The following is a 24,250-nucleotide window of genomic DNA, read 5'->3' on the forward strand; positions in this document are numbered from 1 at the left end:
CGGGAAGTTTACATACACCTTAGCCAAATACATTTAAACTCAGTTTTTCACAATTTCTGACATTTAAGTCCAGTAAAAATTCCCTGTCTTAGGTCAGTTAGGATCACCACTTTAGTTTAAGAATGTGAAAAGTCAGAATAATAGTAGAGAGAATGATTTATTTCAGCTTTTATTTCATTCATCACATTCCCAGTAGGTCAGAAGTTTACATACACTCAATTAGTATTTGGTAGCATTGCTGTTAAATTGTTTAACTTGGGTTAAACATTTCAGGTAGCCTTCCACAAGCGTCCCACAATAAGTTGTGTGAATTTTGGCCCATTCCTCCTGACAGAGCTGGTGTAACCGAGTCAGGTTAGTCGGCCTCCTTGCTCACACACGCTTTTTCAGTTCTGCCCACACATTGTCTATAGGATTGAGGTCAGGGCTTTGTGATGGCCACTCCAATACCTTGACTTTGTTGTCCTTATGCCATTTTGCCACAACTTTGGAAGTATGCTTGGGGTCATTGGCCATTTGGAAGACCCATTTGCGACCAAGCTTTAATGATGTCTTGAGATGTTGCTTCAATATAGCCACATAATTTTCCTGCCTCATGATGTCATCTATTTTGTGAAGTGCACCAGTCCCTCCTGCAGCAAAGCACACCCACAACATGATGCTGCCACCCCCATGCTTCACGGTTGGGATGGTGTTCTTCGGCTTGCAAGCCTCCCCCTTTTCCTCTAAACATAACGATGGTCATTATGGCCAAACAGTTCTATTTTTGTTTCATCAGACAAGAGGCCATTTCTCCAAAAATTACCATCTTTGTCCCCATGTGCAGTTGCAAACCGTAGTCTGGCTTTTTTATGGTGGTTTTGGAGCAGTGGCTTCTGCCTTGTTGAGCGGTCAGGTTATGCCGATATAGGACTCGTTTTTACTGTGTATATAGATACTTTTGTAACTGTTTCCTCCAGCATCTTCTGTTCTGGGATTGATTTGCACTTTTCGCACCAAAGTACTTTAATCTCTAACAGACAGACCGCTCCTTCCTGGGCTGTATGACGGCTGCGTGGTCCCATGGTGTTTTTTTGCTTGCGTACTATTGTTTATACAGATGTAGTACCTTCAGGCATCTGGAAATTGCTCCCAAGGATGAACCAGACTTGTGGATGTCTACAATTTTTTTTCTGAGGTCTTGGCTGATTTCTAAAAGATTTTCCCATGATGTCAAGCAAAGAGGCACTGAGTTTGAAGGTAGGCCTTGAAATACATCCACAGGTACACCTCCAATTGACTCAAATGATGTCAACTAGCCTATCAGAAGCTTCTAAAGCCATGACATCATTTTCTGGAGTTTTCCAAGCTGTTTAAAGGCACAGTCAACTTAGTGTATGTAAACTTCTGACCCACTGGAATTGTGATACAGTGAATTATAAGTGAAATAATCTGTAAACAATTGTTGGAAAAAAAAAATTGTTGACAATTGTTGACTTGTCACGCATAAAGTAGATGTCCTAACCGACTTGCCAAAACTATAGTTTGTTAACAAGAAATTTGTGGAGTGGTTGAAAAATCAGTTTTAATGACTCCAACCTAACTGTATGTATAAACCTCCGACTTTAACTGTAGGACAAGGTCTGGAGATGGGAAGAGGGGATTGGGTTGAATGTGCAAGTTGTCGGACGGACTGACATCACTAGTCGCAGGATTTCATCTGGAAAGAGAGGGGAGAAAGAGACCAAGGCATGTTTTGTGTGAGAGGGACCAGTGGACTCAATAGTCAATAGGCTGAGTGAATGAGGAGCAGATATCGTCAACCTTCTTTTCAAAGTGGTTGACAGTCATCTGTAGAGAGGGAGGGGAATTAGGTGTTGGAGGATTAAGGAAGAGAGAAGGTGGCAAAGAGGCAGAATCTTGATATTTTAGAGTGGTAGAAAGTGGCTTTAGCAGCTGGAAGAGAAGGTAGAGAAAGGATGATAGATCCTCCGGAAGTTAAGTTCTCCATTTTCGCTCAGCTGCCCGCAGCTATGTTCTGTGATCTCACAATGGTGTCACAGCCACGGAGCAGGAGGAGAGGGCCAAGCCGGCTGAGAGGAAAGGTTAGAGTGAGAGTCGTAGGATGCGAAACAGGAGGAGAGTAGGATCAGAGAGGCAGAATCAGGAGACTGGAGGGGAGAAGGATTTAGCAGAAGGGAGAGATGATAAGAGGATAAGAGGAGAGAGCAGTGGGCGAGAGTTAAGAGAGTTAAGATTGCGACGACACTTGACCATCTTGGTAGGGGCTGGAGGAGAGCGAGACGGAAAAGGAAACTAAGTAGTGATCAAAGACCTGGAGGGGGGTTGCAGTGAGATTAGTAGGCGAACAGCATATAATAAAGTGGCCTGCCTTGAGTGGGAGGGGACTGGGAAATAAATTAATCGAATGTAGACGTCGGGAGGTTGAAGTCGCCCAGTACTATGAGTGTCGAATCATCGTCAGGAAATTAGCTTATCAAGGTGTCAAGCTCATTGAGGAACTAATGGCACCTGGTGGGCGATAGATGACAACAATGTTAAGCTTGAGTGGACAAGTGACCATGACAACATGGAATTCAAATGAGGAGATGGACATGAGTGGAGGAAAAGAGAAAATCTTCACTTAGGAGAAATGAGTAGCCCTATGCACCCACCATGACAACCAGATGCTCTCAGACTACGAGAGAACACATAGTAAGATGAAGAGCAGCTGGAGTAGCAGTGTTTTTGTGGGGTGACCATGTCTCCGTCAGGGCCAAAAAGTCTCTTTTGATGAATAGCGGAGCTGATTTGGTGTGAAATGCTGTATCTAGAAACAATTTATCCTTGATTGCAATGTTTTTTTTTCCTTCCAGAGTTTCAATTAGCTCAGGAAGTACAACGCAAAACATCTTTGTGGGAATATGTGTTCAAATGTCGCACTGTAAGTGGATCTTTTCTATTTGTAAAGTTATTTCGTGGCGATATGAAAGTAGAGTTTGAGGTTAATCACGCCGTGATTATTAATGGTTACAGAGCGTCGGGACAGCTGTACACATTTCCCCTCTGTGTTTAACCCCCTCGAGTCGATTGACACACTGGTGTATCAATCTAAGTAACATATTAAAGCTAGAGATATTTTTTTTTTTTTTTGCATTGGATGTGTCTCAATCCTCCGCATCCGCCGATGTCGTGAAAGGTGGCACAGCTAGAGCGGCGTTGGACAGACCTTGAGACATCCTGAAAAATGGTTATTCTCACGAAAACATCCGTAGCATCTGAACGGTTTGACCTACAGAACTATTATGACCATTCTATTGACAGGGGAGACTCACAAACACGATGTTGGTCACAGTTTTGCTCTCGAACCCCCACAAGTGTCGAGACTGAAGTCTGCACCGTCGACGTGCCAACTTCAGTTTGTAGCATCCGAAACGTTTGGGCTACAAACTAACGTGACCCCAAATCGTGAAAAGGGTAGATTCTCTGTTTTGCTCTTACTCGTCTGAAGGTAAAACGGTATCGGTTTAAACCTTGATTCTTATGATTTATTTCTTGACTGTCTTTTTTTTTTTTGCCATTTATATGTTATTTAATGCATTTATCTGGGCTATAGTAGTAAAGGCCAAATTCAATATTTTCTCAAATGTTTTAAAATATTTTGGGGGGGGTCCTAAAAGGCAGGCACTAGATGGCAAACAGGGCTCCGTCTTAGTACACACTCACTCATGACCAGTGATCACTAATCTGTGTTAACCCAATCCACCCAATCTCTACTCTTTTGTGGACTGGTCAGGGAGGGAGGAAAGGTAGGAAGAAAGCTAGGAAGGAAGAAAGTTAGGAGGGATGGAAGGAGAGGGGGATGTAAGGAGAGGGGGGAGAATGTAAGGAGCAGAGGAAAGTATATATTTTTTCTTGTATTAATGAAACAAGAATGAGAATCCCACTACTAGCCTAATTCCCAGCCTGTTGTTTGTTCCATATGAGAGGCAGTCACGCCTCACTAATTGTTGCCTTCTGAAGAGGTAGGTAGAGGTAGGGGTGGAGAGGTAGAGCGAGAGACTTGTGAAAAAGCATCCCCCTCTACTGGACCAGATGAAAAACAGCTTCTCCTCTCTTTTGTCTGTGGAACTCAATAATAGACTGTGTGATCTGATACAGTGCCTTCAATAAGTATTCAACCCCTTTATTATGATAAGCCTAAATAAGTGCAGGAGTAAAGATTTGCTTAACAAGTCACGTAATAAGTTGCATAGACTTGCTCTGTGTACATGATGTATGAATGCCTACCTCATCTCTGTACCCCACGCATACAATGATCTATCAGGTCCCTCAGTCTAGCAGTGAATTTCAAACATAGGTTCAACCATAAAGACCAGGAAGGTTTCCAATGCCTCGCAAAAAAAGGAACCTATAAGTAGATGGGTAAAAAAAAGTAGACATTGAATATGTCACACCCTGATCTGTTTCACCTGTCTTTGTGCTCATCTCCTCCCCCCTCTAGGTGTCGCCCATCTTCCCCATTATCCCCAGTGTATTTATACCTGTGTTCTCTGTTTGTCTGTTGCCAGTTTGTTTTGTTTGTCAAGCCTACCAGCGTTTTTCCCCTTGCTCCTGACTTTTTCTAGTTCTTGTTTTCCCGGTTTTGACCATTCTTTCTGCCCTGAGCTTTCCTGCCATCCTGTACCTTGTCCCACCACACTGGATTATTGACCTCTGCCTGCCCTGACCCTGAGACTGCCTGCCGTTCTGTACCTTTGGGACTCTGATCTGGATTACTGACCTCTGCCTGCCCGCAACCTGTCGTTTTGCCTGCCCCCTGTTCTAGTAATACACTTTTGTTACTTCGACACTGTTTGCATCTGGGTCTTTCCTAAAATGTGATAGAATATCCCTTTAAGCATGGTGAAGTTATATACACCTAGTCACTACAAAGAAACAGGCGTCCCTTCCTAACTCAGTTGCCAGAGAGGAAGGAAACTGCTCAGGGATTTCACCATGAGGCTAATGGTGACTTTAAAACAGTTAGACTTGGATTAATTACATTATAATTTAGGTTATTATTGTGGAGTAACTACAGAGTGAAAAGGAAGAAAGCCTGTACAGAATAAAAAATATTCCAAAACATGCATCCTGTTTGCAATAAGACACTAAAGTAAAGCTGTAAAAAATGTGGCAAAGAAATGTACTTTATGTCCTGAATACAAGAGTACCACTTCATATTTTCATGCATGGTGGGGCTGCATCATTTTATGGGTATGCTGGTCATTGGCAATGGATTTTTTTTTAAGACACACAGAAATGAAATAGAGCTAACTAAGCAATGACAAAATCCTAAAGGAAAACGTTGTTCAGTCTGCTTTCCAACAGACACTGGGAGACAAATTCAACTTTTAGCAGAACAATAACCTAAAACGCTTGGCCAAATATACACTGGGGTTGTTTACCAATATGGCATTGAATGTTCCTGAATGGCCTACTTACAGTTTTGACTTAAATCGGCTTGAACATCTATGGTAAGACTTCAAAATGTCTGTCTAGCAATGATCAACAGCCAACTAATAATAATGCACATATTATACAATCCAGATGTGCAAAGCTCTTAGAGGCTTATCCATAAAAAACTCACTGCTGTAGTCGTTGCCAAAGGTTATTGTAACATGTATTGACTCAGGGGTGTGAATACTTATGTAAATTATATTTCTGTACTTCGTTTTTTTTTTGCGCTGTCCATTACAGCCATTTCTGACCGAAAAGTCCTGATATCAAAATCCCTCATTTGTTTATGAAAAACATTCCCTATTCCCTCAACCCTTGCTCTTTCAACGTGACACATGTATGCATCGCATGCCCAATAGGGCCTGACCTATAGCATATCATAATCACATTAATAAATTGGTTATAACACACTCCGAACACCTTAAAACATGCGACAGAAAAACGGATGAAGAGGACGCCACGAATAAACAGAAAAGGCTAAAAAACAGTCGCATGCAATTGCCGACATGGAACGGTTTATTTATGTGTTAAGGCTAATTATTCAAGGGTCGCTTTATTTATTTATTACTAAAATGCTTAATTGCAATTCAAATCATGAATGGCTCATATGAAGCTGCAATACTAAGCCTGCTAATGATAATAATAATAATAACAATAACAATAAAGAGATCAAAAAAAAGAAGGGTTAATATTATTATAAATATACACTATCGTTCCAAAGATTGGGGTCACTTAGAAATGTCCTTGATTTTGAAAGAAAAGCCATTTTTTTGGTCCATCAAAGTGATCACAAATACTGTGTTGTAAATTGTAAAAGACTATTTGTAGCTGGAAACGGCTGATTCTTTATGGAATATCTACTTAGGCGTACAGAGGCAACCATCACTCCTGTGTTCCAATGGCACGTTGTGTTAGCTAATCCAAGTTCATAATTTTAAAAGGCTAACTGATCATTAGAAAACCCTTTTGCAATTATGTTAGCACTGCTGAAAACTGTTGTTCAGATTAAAGAAGCAATAAAACTGGCCTTCTTTAGACTACTTGAGTATCTGGAGCATCAGCATTTGTGGGTTCGATAACAGGCTAAAAATGTCTAGAAACAAATAACTTTCTTCTGAAACTCGTCAGTATATTCTTGTTCTGAGAAATTAAGGCTATTCCATGCGAGAAATTGCCAAGAAACTGAAAATCTCATACAAACGCTGTGTACTACTCCCTTCAAAGAACAGCGCAAACTGGCCCTAACCAGAATAGAAAGAGGAGTGGGAGGCCCCGGTGCACAACTGAGTAAGAGGACAAGTACATTAGTGTCTAGTATGAGAAACAGACACCTCACAAGTCCTCGACTGGCAGCTTCATTAAATAGTACCCGTAAAACACCAGTCTCAAAGTCAACAGTGAAGAGGCGACTCCGGGATGCAGGCCTTCTAGGCAGTTCAATTTGATGTTATTTTAACGGACAAAAAAAAAGTGCTTTTCTTTCAAAAACAAGGACATTTCTAAGTGACCCAAAACTTTTGAACGGTAGTGTAGTAATTTTTCATACAGATGTCTTGCACCCCATTGTACGTCTTGCCCCACATTATATATATTTTTTGCTTGACTAAAGAAATCTCGGTCGACCAGCAGCCCATCAACAAAACAATCGACTAAATGGGGATCTCTATTTTCAATAAATTAGCAAAAATGTTTTTTAATTTTTTATTCACTTTGTTATCATTAGGGAATTGTGTTTAGATTGGTGGAAAAGAAATGCACTTTCCGAGAACTGTACATCACTGGTGAATAAAAGTCACATCAGGCTGAGAATGTAGAATACTGTACACACACACACACACAGCTTGCCCTTTCTGTGGTTCTTTGCTGGGATTATCTCAGAGACCGAGGAAGACACAAACAATATTGTTGTACGTGTACGTGCATGCAAGTGTGCACGTGTGTGTGTGTTTGCGGGAGTGTGTGTGTGCAAGGTTGCGCCCGTGTGTGAGCGAGTTCTTGGAAACAGCAGGACAATGTGCTGGTATGTCAGCACAGCCTGTTAAAGCCAGTAATCCCTATGCCCTCCACTTTGCCATTGTGTGTTCAGTACAATAGACGGGTTGACTAAGTACGTCAGGGAAATGATGTGCGTGCATAGATATGGCCAGGTAGAGTACATTGATATGAATCAGATAGCTAGCAATAATGACAAGAATTGGGAATTGTAGGTGGCTCGTCTCTGCTCGTTCCATCTTGTTCCTGATGCCATTTTTTGTTTTGACTGATGCCATGTCTATGCTAATATGGCTAACATTCACTACCGAGCTAACCAAAACTGTAATAATGTAATTGAAAGACAAGTGCTCGTTGTGCAAATGCATTTATGTTTTCAATAAACATTTCGAGAAGACATAGTCGGCATGTTGTCAAAAGTCTAAGCCAACCCTGTCTGTTTAACTCCATAGTTAAGCACCCGTTGGTTATGGTTATGTTGCTATAGGGGGCACTAAATATATATATAAAATGATGTGGACACGCCTTCAAATTTTGGGATTCGGCTATTTCAGCCACACCCTTTGCTAACAGGTGTACAAACTCGAGCACACTGTCGTACAATCTCCATTGACAAACATTGGCAGTACAATGGCCTCACTGAAGAGTTCAGTGACTTTCAACGTGGCACCGTCATAGGATGCAACCTTTCCAACAAGTCATATTTCTGCCCTGCTCGACCTGCATCGGTCAACTGTAAGTGCTGTTAGCGCTTAAAAATAGTCTGTCCTCAGTTGCAACACTTACTACTAGGTTCAAAACTGCCTCTAGAAGCAACGTCAGCACAAGAACTGTTCGCCCGGAGCGTCATGAAAAGGATTTCCATGGTCAAGCAGCCGCACACAAGCCTAAGATCACCATGAGCAATGCCAAGCGTCGGCTAGTGTGGTGTAAAGCTCGCCACCATCGCGCTTCACCATCTGGCAGTCCGACGGACGAATCTGGGTTTGGAGGATGCCAGGAGAACGCTACCTGCCCCAATGCATAGTGCTGACTGTAAAGTTTGGTGGAGGAATAATGGTCTGGGGCTGTTTTTCATGGTTCAGGCTAGGCCCCTTAGTTCCAGTGAAGGAAATCTAAATGCTACAGTATACAGTGACATTCTAGACGATTCTGTGCCTCCAACTTTGTGGCAACAGCTTGGGAAAGGCCCATTCCTCTTTCAGCATACATAACAATGCCCTGTGCACAAAGTGAGGTCCATACAGAAATGGTTTGTCTAGATCGGTGTGGAAGAACTTGACTGACCTGCACAGAGCCCTGACCTCAAACCCATCAAACATCATTGGGATGAATTGGAAAGCCAACTGCGAGCCAGGCCTAATCGCCCAACATCAGTGTCTGACCTCATTAATGCTTTTGTGGATGAATGGAAGCAAGTCCCCGCAGCAATGTTCCATCATCTAGCGGAAAGCCTTCCCAGAAGAGTGGAGGCTACTTTTGCAGCAAAGGGGGGAACAACACCATATTAATTCCCATGATTTTGGAATGAGATGTTAAATGAGCAGGTGTCCACATACCTTTGGCAATGTAGTGTATTTTAGAAATCATGTCATGCATGAAACGGATGCTTTGGCGTCCTCTTGTGATCGTCCTGAATATCTACTTACTGTGCTCTTCTTCATCAAACCATCTAGATCATATCAGAATGCTCAATATAACTTAGTTGTATTCAACTGGAATGCTGATGGAATTTACAACCTTGAATGCCCTATGGAAAACTCACATCGAAGCTCAGACGGCCCAGGTTCAAACCCAGACAGACCTCGCTGAAAAGGGGGCCCACTGTAGTCTCATTCACAAGTCTAACCTTTACCCTAGAAGCCTGACGCATGTGTCTTGTCTTACATCACCCCATCTACTCAAGACTCTGCTCTCTGTGTTTCCTGTAAAAGGTTAGGCAGAGCTGATGATGGACGCCACTGTGTGCTTCACTGGCCAACAGGCTTTCAGCTACACAGATCTGGGGGATGAGTATTAGTATGGCGTACAATGGAAAAGGTTTTGTAATGCGAATTGAAAATAGTCATTTGTTATTTTGGGATTTAGTGTTTGTTATTGATATTTTAGGTTAGTCCTTGTTTGTCGACTTTCTTCCAATTGGTGCCTATTGATAATGACCCTGCTGTAAAAGATGACAACATGTCCCCTCCAATAGCGGTGTTGACTTGACAGGCCAGCAGGGTTAAGGCAAATTCCATGAAGCAATTAATGATCATTGAATTAAAAGATGATTTGTCCGTTCATTAATGACATTTGAATTCACTTCCTGAAGGGACGGACGTTGACTCCCACGCCCTGGTAGGTATCATGCTTGTTCTGAATAGAGTGATTCAGACTTGTACTTGCAAATGAAAATGGACCCTGATAAAGATACTGAGATGAGATAAGTGATTGAGGTGAACTGTACAAAAAGTCACTGACAATCTCTCTCAACAAGCAAAGACCATATGTACACACTTCTCTCTCATACACATGCAATCACACACACACACACACACACACACACACACCCACACACACACACCCCGTGAATCTTTTAAACGTCTCCAGGTTTTAGGTCTCAGAGAAATAGCATAGTTGGAGTGTGTCCACTTTGTTTGTCCACTTATGGTGGAAAAGTAAAAAATGAAGAAGGGTAGCGATGAAAAAAGCGATTTAAGCTCAGACTTAGTTACCGTTATATAACCCCTTAGTTACATACAAACGGTTCTCAAAACACAAGCCCGTCAGGATTGTCATAGCTGCTCACTGGTTGCGATAGCAACAAGGAGGCCAACAGAACGGCAAACAAAGCAAGTAGTTAGAAGCTGAAAGAGGGAGACAATGGGGACGAAAAAGAGTGAGAGCCTATATATCTACTCTGTCCCTTCTACTGAGTCTATATGGGGTAGCAGGGGTTGTTGAGGACGGGCACAATCATGGGCATGCCGAGTAACCGTCCCCGCACGCACAAACATGATCCACTGAGATGGAATTTAAAAGCACAGCAAATAGTTGCCGTCTCTTTGCTTGTATTACTCACCATAGGCTGCCTCTCCTTCAGTGCTAAACCACATACCTCACTGGCTAATTATAAAATAAAGCTATGCAATGCTTGAAGGATGTTGTTGTTCATCTTTTTGTGCTCTTCTTCTCATCTATTCCTCACAACGAAGCTTTCTCTGAACACTGGAAGGATTGTGTTCCACTGAGTGACTTTGTTTACCTGCCATCTAATTTTCAACCATGTAGAAAACCCCATTTCTCATTCCTCCTCTCCTCTCTCCAGTCAGTGGCTCATGCCAACTTTCCTCTGCTCTCCTCTCTCCTTGCGGCACGTGACATCACATCGAAAGCTGTCTGTATCCCTCTCTCTGCATCCCTCTCTCCTCTGCATCCCCCCCTCTCCTCTCTGTATCCCCCCACCTCCTCTCTGTATCCCCCCACCTCCTCTCTGTACCCCCTCCTCTCTGTACCCCCCCTCCTTTCCTCTCTGCATCCCCCTCCCCTCTCTGCATCCCCCTCCCCTCTCTGCATCCCCCTCTCCTCTAATCTCTGTATCCCCCTCTCCTCTCTGCATCCCCCTCTCCGTTCCTCTCATCATCCCTCTTCTTACTGCATTCTTTCTGACGGGAGGGGACAGTGAAAATGGGAGAGTGGTATCAGTCAGCAGAGGCAGTACCAATCTATCGGGGAAAGAGTGGATCGGTTCACTCCCCCTGTCTGCCATCTTAGTTCTGCGTCAAGTCCTTTTCCCTTCAATCAAGGAGGCAGACCATGTGACATTCTGCATGAGCTGGTGCCACCGATGGCGATAGAGAGTGAGAAAGCGAGAGAGACAACAGGGAGTGAGTGGGAGAGGTAAAGAGAGGAGAGTGGTAGAGGAAGAGACATGAGAGGGGAAAGAGCAGCTTGCATGTGTGTGTGCATGTGCGAGAGAGTGTGCGGGGGGTAATTTAGCACACGTGCGTTCTATTTTTACCAGGCTGTGACTACCTCCACCATGATAGAGCAGTGAGATCTGTCTTGCAGTACTTACAGATCAGACTCTCACGGACTGTTAGGACGTAGTCATGTCAGTGTTCCACAGCACAGCCCACACTCAGTCTTACACAGAGCCACAAACACATACACACAACTGAGGGGGAGGATCCATCAGTGCAACATCAAACAGGAATGTAAACAAACTAGCTTTCAAACAGGACCACTGAGTTACTGTGTGTCCCCTCTTAATCCCTTTCTTTCTCTCTTTCTCTCACTTTCTTTCCCTCAGTCTCTCCTCCTCGACCCACCCCCACCTCCCTCCATAAGGAACATGATTGTTCTGTGGGCGCAGGAGCGCTTCACTGGCCTAAACTTGTCCCAGCAAGAAAACATTGCTCCCAAGTTGTTTACAATCTTTACCTCGTTCAACATGGGGGAAAGCCACATATGTGCGCATGATGTGAGTTAGCAATAGCTAGTAAGTTGTTGTGCAGTCTCCTTGAGATACAGTATAAAGTACCCTGAATATTGAGTCAGGAAAAAAAACACTGTAAACCAGTTGGACTTTTTTGTAACAGTACATTCTAAACAAATATGTGGATACCATCAAACCTTTACAGCAGCAAAGACACGAGAGGTCACATGAGAGAGAGATAGAGATGGGTGGACTTACCCGGGCAAGCGCAGCCTCCAACAGACATCTTCTCACATGTTGTAGGTCTCTGCTCTGCTGGAAACAGCTGCCTTCAGTCCTCGCTCTGTACGCATGGACACACTGGACACGTGCAAAGAGAAAGAAACAAGGAGAGGAGTGTGAAAAAAAAGGTGTAGAACAACAGGGAATATAATGAAACAAAACTGGATCGGAACTCCCTCACTTTCTCTCGCTGTCTCTCTCTCTGAGAATCAGGAAGTAGGAAATAGAGTGCACTGGTTGGTTCATTGATATGCAAATTGCAACACTGGTGGGCGGAGAAAGATATGAGAGAGGAGACAAACCATAGGTCTGTTGAAATGGCTTATTGTGGCAAACGTATCAGTGCTTGTACAGAGCAACAACATGATTCTACAGGGCAACAGACGGGGAAATCTCCTGTTTTTTGTTCTAAATGTATGATGTCACGCAGAGGCTTTGCAAACATTGATCAGCCAGTGCCGGCTCTCGTATTTAATTGGTGGCCTTGATGTGCAGTTCATTGATTTGAGCGTCCATTTGTAATGTTCATTCGTGTAAATAGGAATAACCTCAAAAACACTCCCTCTCACTCTCTCCCTTGTCCTCCCTCTGTTTTGCATCCGTGTGTAGAACAGCAGTGTTAATCACTACAGTCAGCATCGATTAAAAATGCAAAGCCCTCCTGGAGCACTGCGACACTGGAGACCAATGGAGACACACAGACACACAGACACACACAGTGGGAGAAGCTATAAGAGGACGGACTCATTGTAACGGCTGGAATGGAATCAATGGACCGGAGGCAAACATGTGGTTTCCATATTTTTTTGATGTGTTTAATACAGTTCCATTAATTCCATTCCAGCCTTTACAATGAGCCCGTCCTCCTATAGCTCTTCCGACCAGCCTCCTCTGACACACACACACAAACACACATGCACGCTACCGTTCAAAAGTTGAGTAACTGAGAACTGTCCTTGTTTTTGATAGAAAAGAAAAAAATCATACAACGCTGTGTTCTACTCCCTTCACAGAATAGCGCAAACGGGCTCTAACCAGAATAGAAAGAGGAGTGGGAGGCCCCGGTGCACAACTGAGCAAGACAACAAGTACATGACAACAAGTACATGAGTGTGCTGATGCTGATGCTCCAGATACTCAACTAATCTAAAGAAAGACGCGTTTTATTGCTTCTTTAAATCAGACCAACAGTTTTTCAGCAGTGCTAACATAATTGCAAAATGGTTTTCTAATGATCAATTAGCTTATCCAATTAGCTAGTTTAAAAGGCTAACACAACGTGCCATTGGAACACAGGAGTGAGTAATGGTTGTTGATAATGGGCCTCTGTACACCTATGTAGATATTCCATTTAAAGAAATCTGCCATTTCCAGCTACAAATAGTAATTTACAACATTAACCATGTCTACACTGTATTTCTGATCAATTTGATGTTACTTTAAAAATTGACAAAACAAATCAGTTATCTTTCAAAAACAAGGCCATTTCTAAGTGACCCCAAACTTTTGAACGGTAGTGTATACAGTTGAAGTCGGATGTTTACATACACCGTAGCCAAATACATTTAAACTCAGTTTTTCACAATTCCTGACATTTAATCCTAGTAAAATTCCATCTTAGGTCAGTATGGATCACCACTTTATTTTAAGAATGTGAAATGTCAGAATTATAGTAGAGAGTGATTTATTTCAGCTTTTACTTCATTCATCACATTCCCAGTGGGTCAGAAGTTTACATACACTCAATTAGTATTTGGTAGCATTGCCTTTAAATTGTTTAACTTGGGTCAAACGTTTTGGGTAGAATTCCACAAGCTTCCCCCAATAAGTTGGGTGAATTTTGGCCTCATTCCCCCTGACAGAGCTGGTGTAACAGAGTCAGGTTAGTAGGCCTCCTTCCTCGCACACATTTTTTTCAGTTTCAGCCCACAAATGTTCTATCAAGGCTTTGTGATGGCCACTCCAATACCTTGACTTTGTTGTCCTTAAGCCATTTTGCCACAACTTTGGAAGTATGCTTGGGGTCATTGTGCATTTGGAAGATCCATTTGCGACCAAGCTTTAACTTCCTGACTGATGTCTTGCTTCAATATATCCACATAATTTTCTTTCCTCATGATGCCATCTATTTTGTGAAGTGCACCAGTCCCTCCTGCAGCAAAGCACCCTCACAACATGATGCTTCCACCCCCGTGCTTCACGGTTGGGATGGTGTTCTTCAGCTTGCACGCCTTCCCCTTTTTCCTCCAAACATAACGATGGTCGTTATGCCCAAACAGTTCTATTTTTGTTTCATCAGACCACAGGACATTTCTCCAAAAACGATCTTTGTCCCCATGTGCAGTTGCAAACTGTAGTCTGGCTTTTTTCATGGTGGTTTTGGAGTAGTGGCTTCTTCCTTCCTGAGCGGTATGATGGCTGCGTGGTCCCATGGTGTTTATACTTCTGTACCTTTGTTTGTACAGATGAATGTGGTACCTTCAGGCGTTTGGAAATTGCTCCCAAGGATGAACCAGACTTGGAGGTCTACAATTTTTTTTCTGAGGTCTTAGCTGATTTCTTTTGATTTTCCCATGATGTCAAGCAAGAGGCACTGAGTTTGAAGGTAGGCCTTGAAATACATCCACAAGTACACCTCCAATTGACTCAAATTAGCCTATCAGAAGCTTCTAAAGCCATGACATAATTTTCTGGAATTTTCCAAGCTGTTTAAAGGCACAGTCAACTTAGTGTATTGTAAACTTCTGACCCACTGGAATTTTGATACAGTGAATTATAAGTCACATAATCTGTCTGTAAACAGTTGTTGGAAAAAATGCTTCTGTCATGCACAAAGTAGATGTCCTAACCGGCTTGCCAAAACAAGAGTTTGTTGACAAGAAATTTGTGGAGTGGTTGAAAAGCGAGTTTTAATGACTCCAAACTAAGTGTATGTAAACGTCCGACTTGAACTGTTATTGGAAGCTGTATATATATATATATATATATATATTGGAAGCTATATATATATATATGGGGCTCAGAGGAGTGTGTGTGTGTATCTGTTTGTCTGTCTGTGCACGTGTGTGTTGTAGACTGTAAGAATATTGGTTTTAGAGAGCAGACATGCTTGATGGAGAGGGGAGGCTAAAGAGACGAGAGAGCTCGCGTGTGTGTGCATTTTCAATTTTTTATTTCACCTTTATTTAACCAGGTAAGCTCGTTGAGAACAAGTTCTCATTTATAACTGCGACCTGGTGTTCGTGTTATTAATTAATTTATATATATATATATATATATATATATATATATATATATATATATATATATATATATATATATATATATATATATATATATATTATAAAATAAATTAATTAACTGTATACTTGAACTGTAATATATATATATATATATAAAATAAATTAATAACACACACACCAGGTATATAGTTATAAATGAGAACTTGTTCTCAACCAGGTCTTACCTGGAACTTAAATAAAATAAAGTGAAATAAAAAATTGAAAATGCACACACACGCGAGCTCTCTCGTCTCTTTAGCCTCCCCTCTCCATCAAGCATGTCTGCTCTCTAAAACCAATATTCTTACAGTCTACAACACACACGTGCACAGACAGACAAACAGATACACACACACACTCCTCTGAGCCCCATGTCTACTCTTCCTTCGCTCCACTACATGATATCTTAGGAACATCAAGAATGGTGAGGAGAGAATATTAGCACACACACACACACACACACACTCGCAGTGACACACACATATACTCACAGTAGGAGTGGGGCTCCTCTTCACAAGCTACAGCTCTTTGTTATCCGTCAGTCAGGATCAATGCGTTGAGTAAACAGAACAACCATTTTACAAAAACGTCAAGCGGGACACGACATTCTCTACAAACTATCAAGCGCCGTGTCGATGACCGAGCCATCAGAGCTGAATGTCATACATGCTGTTAGACACATTTCTGAGGAACTATCGCCACCCTCCCTGAGGCCTTTACTGTCAGTCCTCACATCTCTCGCTCTTAGATCTCTCTACTCTGTTTCCTCTCTCTCCCCTTCTCTCTCAGTCTAGCCAGACCAAAACAGAATTATCTCAGCTGGCAGTAGAACTCTTGTTTTTGAAATGGCGAACTGAGAACAAAGGCAGATATGAGTATTTTCACACACACAGAGTGTTTGTGTGTCTGTATGTGTGTTTTTGTTTGCACGTACAGTATGTCTGTGTGTCTGTCTCCACTGCAGCTTTGGAGAAATGGCTCCTGTTTATATACCAGGTAGGCTTTAAGCCTAGAGATATACACTTCACCACTGACTGCACAAACAAGCAATGTTGATCACACCGGCGCTCACACTCACACACTGTCACTCACCCTCCGAAGCAGCTTCTCCGAAAACAAAGATGGTGTCGCTCTGTCTTTCTCTGTCATAAGGCATGCAGCAACAGCACAACAGTAATGTCAGAGGAGGAGTCAAGTACTTGCACAAACACAACTGAATGAGAGGCATCACACCTCATCACAGAGGCATCACACAACATGTGAAGAACATGTTGACCTCTGGAGGTAAACAAACACTCATTATGAACATTACATTTTACACACACAAAATAAGGACTTTGGCAGAGTCTAGCCTGAGGGGCATGACATCCATCTTCCCAGTCCATCTCGGGTGAGGTCAACAACAAAAAAACACACACAAAAAAAAAATCTTTACCTCTCCTCTTTGTCGGTCTGTCGACTTGGCACCTCACTACACAAACAGGCACATGTACACACACGCCATCCATGCTTACCTTCCCCCCCCCCCTTTTTGTCTCCTCCAGTCTTCTGTCCTTGGCTGGCTGTAGAAACACCAGAGTCAGTTCACTATAACATCCACCAGGTCAACCGCAAAGAAAAATAGACTGCCAGAAAAAGAGAGAGAGAGCGAAACAGAGAGATGAAATGGATCGCGGAGATGATGAGGAGGGATGGAGACAGCTAGCTCTCCGATGGTATAAATATGACGCAGAGGCAGCAGCCAGAGTCACTTCTTTCCTCTCCTCCACCCCATCCCTCCATACCCATGAGAGAGAGGGCACTGTATCCATGGCAACTACAGAGCAGCAGTAAGTGGTGGTTACTGAGCTCGCTGGGGCACAGCAGTGTTCTCTCCCAGCCCCCCCCCCCCAACACACACTCTCTCTCCCTCTCTCTTTAATGAGCACGCTATCTCAGTCTGTTCCTGACATGCACACAGCCTGTGTGATTCCGTCTAGTCCTCCAGAGCAGCAGTGAATGTCCTAATGATGACAGACTACCACACTACAAGGGGACCTACCTTAGGGTCCCCCTCCCTCCATCTGCCCTTCTCAGCTTCTGAATAAGTTTTGGTGAGGTATGTCATCTCTGGAAAGAGGCTGGTCTTTGGCAATAATGCAATGTCATGTCGTACCTCAAGCCACCACCAAAATGGCAGTTTTTTTATTTTATTTTGATCAATTGATGATGAGAAGGTGAAGGTCTTCAAGGGTCCAAAAAGTTGTGCAAAAGAACAAAACAAAAAAGAGACCCGGGGCAGAGGGACAAGTTAGAATTTTGGGCCTGTTCTGGTCCTGGGTCCAGTATTCGGGTTAGTGTACCATGAGGGTCCAAAATTCAACTTGTCCCTCCGGTCGAAGTCAGGTTGAGTTGTCAATTGTCATGGATCAGGTCTATGTTGTAGAGCTGATATATTCGAGTGGACCCCTCCGAACCTGACCACAGCTTTGTATAGCTTACATAGTGTAGGGCAAATTAGCTGAATAACGTTTCATTTGTCACTCAGGTCCGATCTGGTCGGGTCTTTTTTTCGGTTCGAGTAGAATATCCACAGCTTCAGTTCATGTCAGGTACAACTTTTTGGACCAGTGAATAATTAGATTAGGCTATAGGCCTAGTAGTAGCCTAGCCTACCTTAACCATGCCTACTGTTGTTGATGTAAGCAAATGAATGATTCTCACAAAGCCACATTTATTACTGTTTTACTACAGTACTTCTCGTGATCACCATCATCATTATCATTATGAGCACACAAATTGTACTATCGGACAAGGTATCCCCCTTTTCCTATTAGGCCTCTCTAGCTACACATACTTCATAAGTATGTCAGCTTTTTTTTACATAAGCTAAGCTTTGACGATCATCACACAGTTGGCTACACTGATTCCATCCTAAAGCTTACCGTATTGCTTGCCAGTCAAAACAGTTCGTGCATATACAGTACTATTACTTTTTGTTGTTCGTTTTGGTCTTCGGCAGGTTTTTTTTCAGCTGTTCCAGCACACCAAAAATGTTCTTGAGGCAAGTCGAGTATCAGTAGAAGAAGTCTACGCCCCTTCGTCAGTGATTGGTCAACAGTACTACTCCTAACTAGAGTGGGAACATTAACTGTTTGTTGTCATTCAGCGAGAGCTGACTAGTTTTCATGAAACATGTTTTGCACTTGAGAAAAACTACACCAAACGTCTTAGTTTTTATTTAATCTTTATTTTATTTATATTCAGTACGAGTCAACAGTTTGGACACACCTACTCATTCAAGAGTTTTTATTTATTTTTTTACTATTTTCTACATTATAGAATAACAGTGAAGACATCAAAACTGAAATAACACATGGAATCATGTAGTAGCCAAATAAAGTGTTTATATTTTTGATTTTTCAAAGTAGCCACCCTTTGTCTTGATGACAGCTTTGCACACTCTTGGCATTCTCTCAACCAGCTTCACCTGGAATGCTTATCCAACAGTCTTGAAGGAGTTCTCACATATGCTGAGCACTTGTTGGCTGCTTTTCCTTCACTCCTTCACTCAGTCTGACTAATCCCAAGCCATCTCAATAGGGTTGAGATCAGGTGATTGTGGAGGCCAGGTCATCTGATATAGCACTTTCCTTCTTGGTCAAATAGCCCTTACACAGCCTGGAGGTGTGTTTGGTCATTGTCCTGTTGAAAAACAAATTATAGTCCCACTAAGTGCAAACCGGAAGGGATGGCGTATCGCTGCAGAATGCTGTGGTAGCCATGCTGGCTAAGTGTGCCTTGAATTCTAAAAAAAAGCACAGACAGCGTCACCAGCAAAGTATCCCCACACCCTCACACCTCTTCCTCCATGCTTCACTGTGGTAACCACACATGCGGAGATCATCTGTTCACCCACTCTGCGTCTTACAAAGACACAGAGTTTGGAACCAAAAATCTCAGATTTGGACTCATCAAACCAAAGGAAGATTTACACCAGTCTAATATCCTTTGCTCGTGTATCTTGGCCCAGTCAAGTCTCTTCTGAATAATAGGAAATGTGAATTATGAGCGTTGAAATGATGTGACTTGAACTCAAAATGTAATATTCCTGTAAAGGACGTGATAACATATCTTGGAATTAAAGTTTGCAAAGATCAAAAAGAAAAGGACTATTTAAATGTATCTCCTATTGTAGATAGGGGAGGCAGCGTAGCCTAGTGGTTAGAGCGTTGGACTAGTAACCGAAAGGTTGCAAGCTGACAAGGTACAAATCTGTTGTTCTGCCCCTGAACAAGGCTGTTCCTAGGCTGTCATTGAAAGTAAGAATTTGTTCATAACTGACTTGCCTAGTTAAATAAAGGTAAAATAGAATTGTAAAGAGATTTAACTCCTGGTTATTAAGAGATCGTAATTGTACCTTTATCCAAATCTGAAGGTTTGTCCAGATTAGTTCATACTTCCCTTGCCTTAGATGTTCCTTTGTCAGTAACTAAAATGGTTGATTCAAAATCATTTAAATTGATATGAAGAATAAACCTAATTGTTTAAGAGAATAGGTTGTATATAACACCCAAGGTGAGTGAGTGTTGAATGCTCTAGATTTTAAAACCTCTAACCGAATCTTTAAGATCAAAGAGATCCAAAATGATCGAAGAAATAATGATTGCATTTGGAATATATTCCCTAATTTAATATTCCAACAGGTTGGTGGTCTGGAGTTCTTAGTCAAATGCAATTTTGATTTGGGTAAAATCACTATTAAACAGTCACTACAAAGATACAGTTGCCGGGAAAAAAACTCAGTTGCCGGAGAGAAAGGAAACCGATCAGGGATTTCACCATAAGGCCAATGGTGACTTTAAAACAGTTAGAGTTTAACGGCTGTGATAGGATCAAATGGAGGATTGATCAACAACATTCTAGTTCCACCACAATATTAACTTTATTGATAGAGTGAAAAGAAGGAAGCCAGTTTAGAATACAAATATCCCAAAACATGCATCTTGTTTGCAAGAAGGCACTAAAGTAATACTGCAAAAAAATTGGCAAAGCAATTAACATTTTGTCATCTACTCGGCTAACTCCAACCTCAGTCTCCACACCTGTTTTTTTCTGCAACTCATCCGAGCTTCCCCGGAGCTGCACTCCATATCTCCCTGTGTAACAATAAATATTTGGGTTCATTCATCCCTGTTTCCTCATCCGAGTCTGCTCTTGGGTTCCCATGTGTCGCTCCACTTAACAAATAAAGTGTTTGGGTCAAATCCAATAAAACAAATACTGAGTACAAGTAACGACTGGGAAGTTTTTCAGGATAAAAAAAATACATGGCACTAAGCACAGGCAAAATCTTAGAAAGAAATCTGTTTCAGTCTGCTTTCCACCAGACACTGGGAGTCTAATTCACCTTTAAGCAGGACAATAACCTAAAACACAAGTCCAAATATACATTGGCGTTGCTTACCAAGAAGACAATGTTCCTGAGTGACCGATTTACTGTTTTGACTTAAATCCATGTCATGTCTACTCCCGCTCCCCTCACTGGTGCTGGTTGTCGCCAGTTAATTCATCTTAATTACGCACACCTGCCAACTGGCAAGAGTCTTCACGGACATTTTTAACCTGTCCCTGACTAACACCATGTTTCAAGCAGACCACCATAGTCCATGTGCCCAAGAACACTAAAGTAACCTGCCTAAATGACTACCGACCCGTAGCACTCAAGAAGTCTGTAGCCATGAAGTGCTTTGAAAGAATGGTCATGGCTCACAACACCATTATCCCAGAAACCCTAGACCCACTCCAATTTGCACACCACCCCAACAGATCCACAGCTGATGCAATCTCTATTGCACTCCACACTGCCCTTTCCCACCTGGACAAAAGGAACACCTATGTGAGAATACTATTAATTGACTACAGCTCAGCGTTCAACACCATAGTGCCATCAAAGCTCATCACTAAGCTAAGGACCCTGGGACTAAACACCTCCCTCTGCAACTGGATCCTGGACTTCCTGATGGGCCGCCCCCAGGTGATAAGGGTAAGCAACAACACATCCGCCACGCTGATCCTTAACACGGGTCCCCTCAGAGGTGCGTGCTCAGTCCCCTTCTGTTATCCCTGTTCACTCATGACTGCATGGCCAGGCATGACTCCAACACCATCCTTAAGTTTGCCGATGACACAACAGTGGTAGGCCTGATCACCGACGACGAGACAGCCTATAGGGAGGAGGTCAGAGACCTGGCCGTGTGGTACCAGGACAACAACCTCTCCCTCAACGTGATCAAGACAAAGGAGATGATTGTGGACTACAAGACAAGGAGGACTGAGCACGCCCCCATTCTCATTGACAGGGCTGAATTGGAGTAGGTTGAGAGCTTCAAGAGACTCACCTGTATTCCATCACCTTCCTGATTACCTCCCCTATATCTGTCACTCCCTTTGTCTCTTTCCACAGGCTTTATTGATTCTGTTCCTGTGCATTATGTCTGTACCACACTCTTGTTTTGTTTCATTTATTATTAAATTCATTCCCTGTACTTGCTTCCTGACTCCTAGCGTACCCGTTACAATCCTATTTGAAAATCTATGGCAAGACCTGAAAATGGTTGTTGAGCAGTTATCAACAACCAATTTGACATAGATTTTTTTTTTTTTAAGAATAATGGGCAAAAGTTGCACAATCCAGGTGTGAAAAGCTCTTATAGACTTAACCAGAAAGACTTAAAGCTGTAATCGCTGCCAAAGGTGCATCTACAAAGTATTGACTAAGGGGTGTGAATATTTATGTAAATGAGATATTTCTGTATTTAATTTTCAATAAATTTGCAAAATGGTCAACTACAAAAAAATCTTCATTTTGTCACTATGGGGTATTGTGTGTAAAAATCTATTTTATCCATTTTGATTTCAGTCTGTAACAACAAAATGTGGAATAAGTCAAGAGCTGTGTTTGAATACCCATACTCACATACTGTATACTACACACATAATTATTAATGTGTATATACTATATACAATTAGTTCATTTTAGTATACTGTAAACAAACTATCGTTTCAGTTGAAAGTACTAGAGCTTCACCTGTCTACCGGAAGTTGATGCTGTTGCTATGCAACCTCTTGCTAGCTTATTAACATAACAAATGACTAGCTAAGCATTTTATAATTTCGGTTGTGTTCGTAAATTCAATCTGGAGTGCCAGCGTGCCTTAACTGGCTAACGGTGGCTAGTTACTTCCCAAAAAAATTGAGAACACCTCACTTTACTCGCCCCAGCACAGCTGTTTAGGCTGTTCTTCATGTTATCCAGAGCGTTGGTGACTGTAACTGTGCTGCTGGCAACAATTCTTTACACTTTTTTTGCCGACGTTTACTGACCCAGGCCATATTTAACGGTGCGCGAGAGTGCTCTGAAATCAGAGTAGACAGCCAGAATTAACAATGTCCATTGAAAGCACAATGACTATACCACCTAGCTAAGAATGATGTGAATAATCGAGTCAATAAACGTTGGTTAGTTAGTTAGATAGCAGATGGTTAATATACTGCCTGGTAAGTTCGATGTATTAGTATCCAACTAACATTATTTAACTAGCTAACATACCGGCACATAGTGCTGTAATGCTAAATGTAATTACATACAGTGGGGCAAAAAAGTATTTAGTCAGCCACCAATTGTGCAAGTTCTCCCACATAAAAAGATGAGAGAGGCCTGTAATTTTCATCATAGGTACACTTCAACTATGACAGACAAAATGAGAAAAAAAATCCAGAAAATCACATTGTAGGATTTTTAATGAATTTATTTGCAAATTATGGTGGAAAATAAGTATTTGGTCACCTACAAACAAGCAAGATTTCTGGCTCTCACAGACCTGTAACTTCTTCTTTAAGAGGCTCCTCTGTCCTCCACTCGTTACCTGTATTAATGGCACCTGTTTGAACTTGTTATCAGTATAAAAGACACCTGTCCACAACCTCAAACAGTCACACTCCAAACTCCACTATGGCCAAGACCAAAGAGCTGTCAAAGGACACCAGAAACAAATTTGTAGACCTGCACCAGGCTGGGAAGACTGAATCTGCAATAGGTAAGCAGCTTGGTTTGAAGAAATCAACTGTGGGAGCAATTATTAGGAAATGGAAGACATACAAGACCACTGATAATCTCCCTCGATCTGGGGCTCCACGCAAGATCTCACCTGTGGGGTCAAAATTATCACAAGAACGGTGAGCAAAAATCCCAGAACCACACGGGGGGACCTAGTGAATGACCTGCAGAGAGCTGGGCCTAAAGTAACAATGCCTACCATCAGTAACACACTACGCCGCCAGGGACTCAAATCCTGCAGTGCCAGACGTGTCCCCATGCTTAAGCCAGTACATGTCCAGGCCCGTCTGAAGATTGCTAGAGAGCATTTGGATGATCCAGAAGAAGATTGGGAGAATGTCATATGGTCAGATGAAACCAAAATAACATTTTGGTAAAAACTCAATTTGTCGTGTTTGGAGGACAAAGAATGCTGAGTTGCATCCAAAGAACACCATACCTACTGTGAAGCATGGGGGTGGAAACATCATGCTTTGGGGCTGTTTTTCTGCAAAGGGACCAGGACGACTGATCCGTGTAAAGGAAAGAATGAATGGGGCCATGTATCGTGAGATTTTGAGTGAAAACCTTCTTCGATCAGCAAAGGCATTGAAGATGAAACGTGGCTGGGTCTTTCAGCATGACAATGATCCCAAACACACCGCCCGGGCAACGTAGGAGGGGCTTCGTAAGAAGCATTTCAAGGTCCTGAAGTGGCCT

At 42.3% G+C, this 24,250-nt stretch overlaps 1 protein-coding gene across 17 annotated transcripts in view; it reads right to left on the minus strand.

Annotated features, from left to right (window-relative positions):
• LOC112252767 (LIM domain-binding protein 1) overlaps positions 1 to 18,514 on the minus strand; it is a 49,003-nt gene extending 30,489 nt beyond the window's left edge. For 5 of the 17 annotated variants that reach the window (XM_024424332.2, XM_024424337.2, XM_024424333.2 and 2 more), the window contains exons 1-5: positions 18,378 to 18,514; positions 16,968 to 17,078; positions 16,546 to 16,595; positions 15,945 to 15,979; positions 12,149 to 12,250 (exon numbers count right to left, since the gene is read on the minus strand). In XM_024424332.2, coding sequence (XP_024280100.1) covers positions 12,149 to 12,176 — 28 coding nt within the window. In that variant the 5' untranslated portion in view covers positions 12,177 to 12,250; positions 15,945 to 15,979; positions 16,546 to 16,595; positions 16,968 to 17,078; positions 18,378 to 18,514. Of the gene's footprint in view, positions 1 to 12,148; positions 12,251 to 12,353; positions 12,982 to 15,944; positions 15,980 to 16,545; positions 16,858 to 16,888; positions 16,908 to 16,967; positions 17,079 to 18,377 lie in introns of those variants that run through there. The other 12 variants (XM_024424321.2, XM_024424322.2, XM_024424320.2 and 9 more) reach the window with 12 other exon arrangements.
• Between the last annotated feature and the right edge of the window lie 5,736 nt (positions 18,515 to 24,250).

The sequence above is a fragment of the Oncorhynchus tshawytscha genome, linkage group LG06 (assembly GCF_018296145.1).
Source record: "Oncorhynchus tshawytscha isolate Ot180627B linkage group LG06, Otsh_v2.0, whole genome shotgun sequence".
Lineage (NCBI taxonomy): Eukaryota > Metazoa > Chordata > Actinopteri > Salmoniformes > Salmonidae > Oncorhynchus > Oncorhynchus tshawytscha.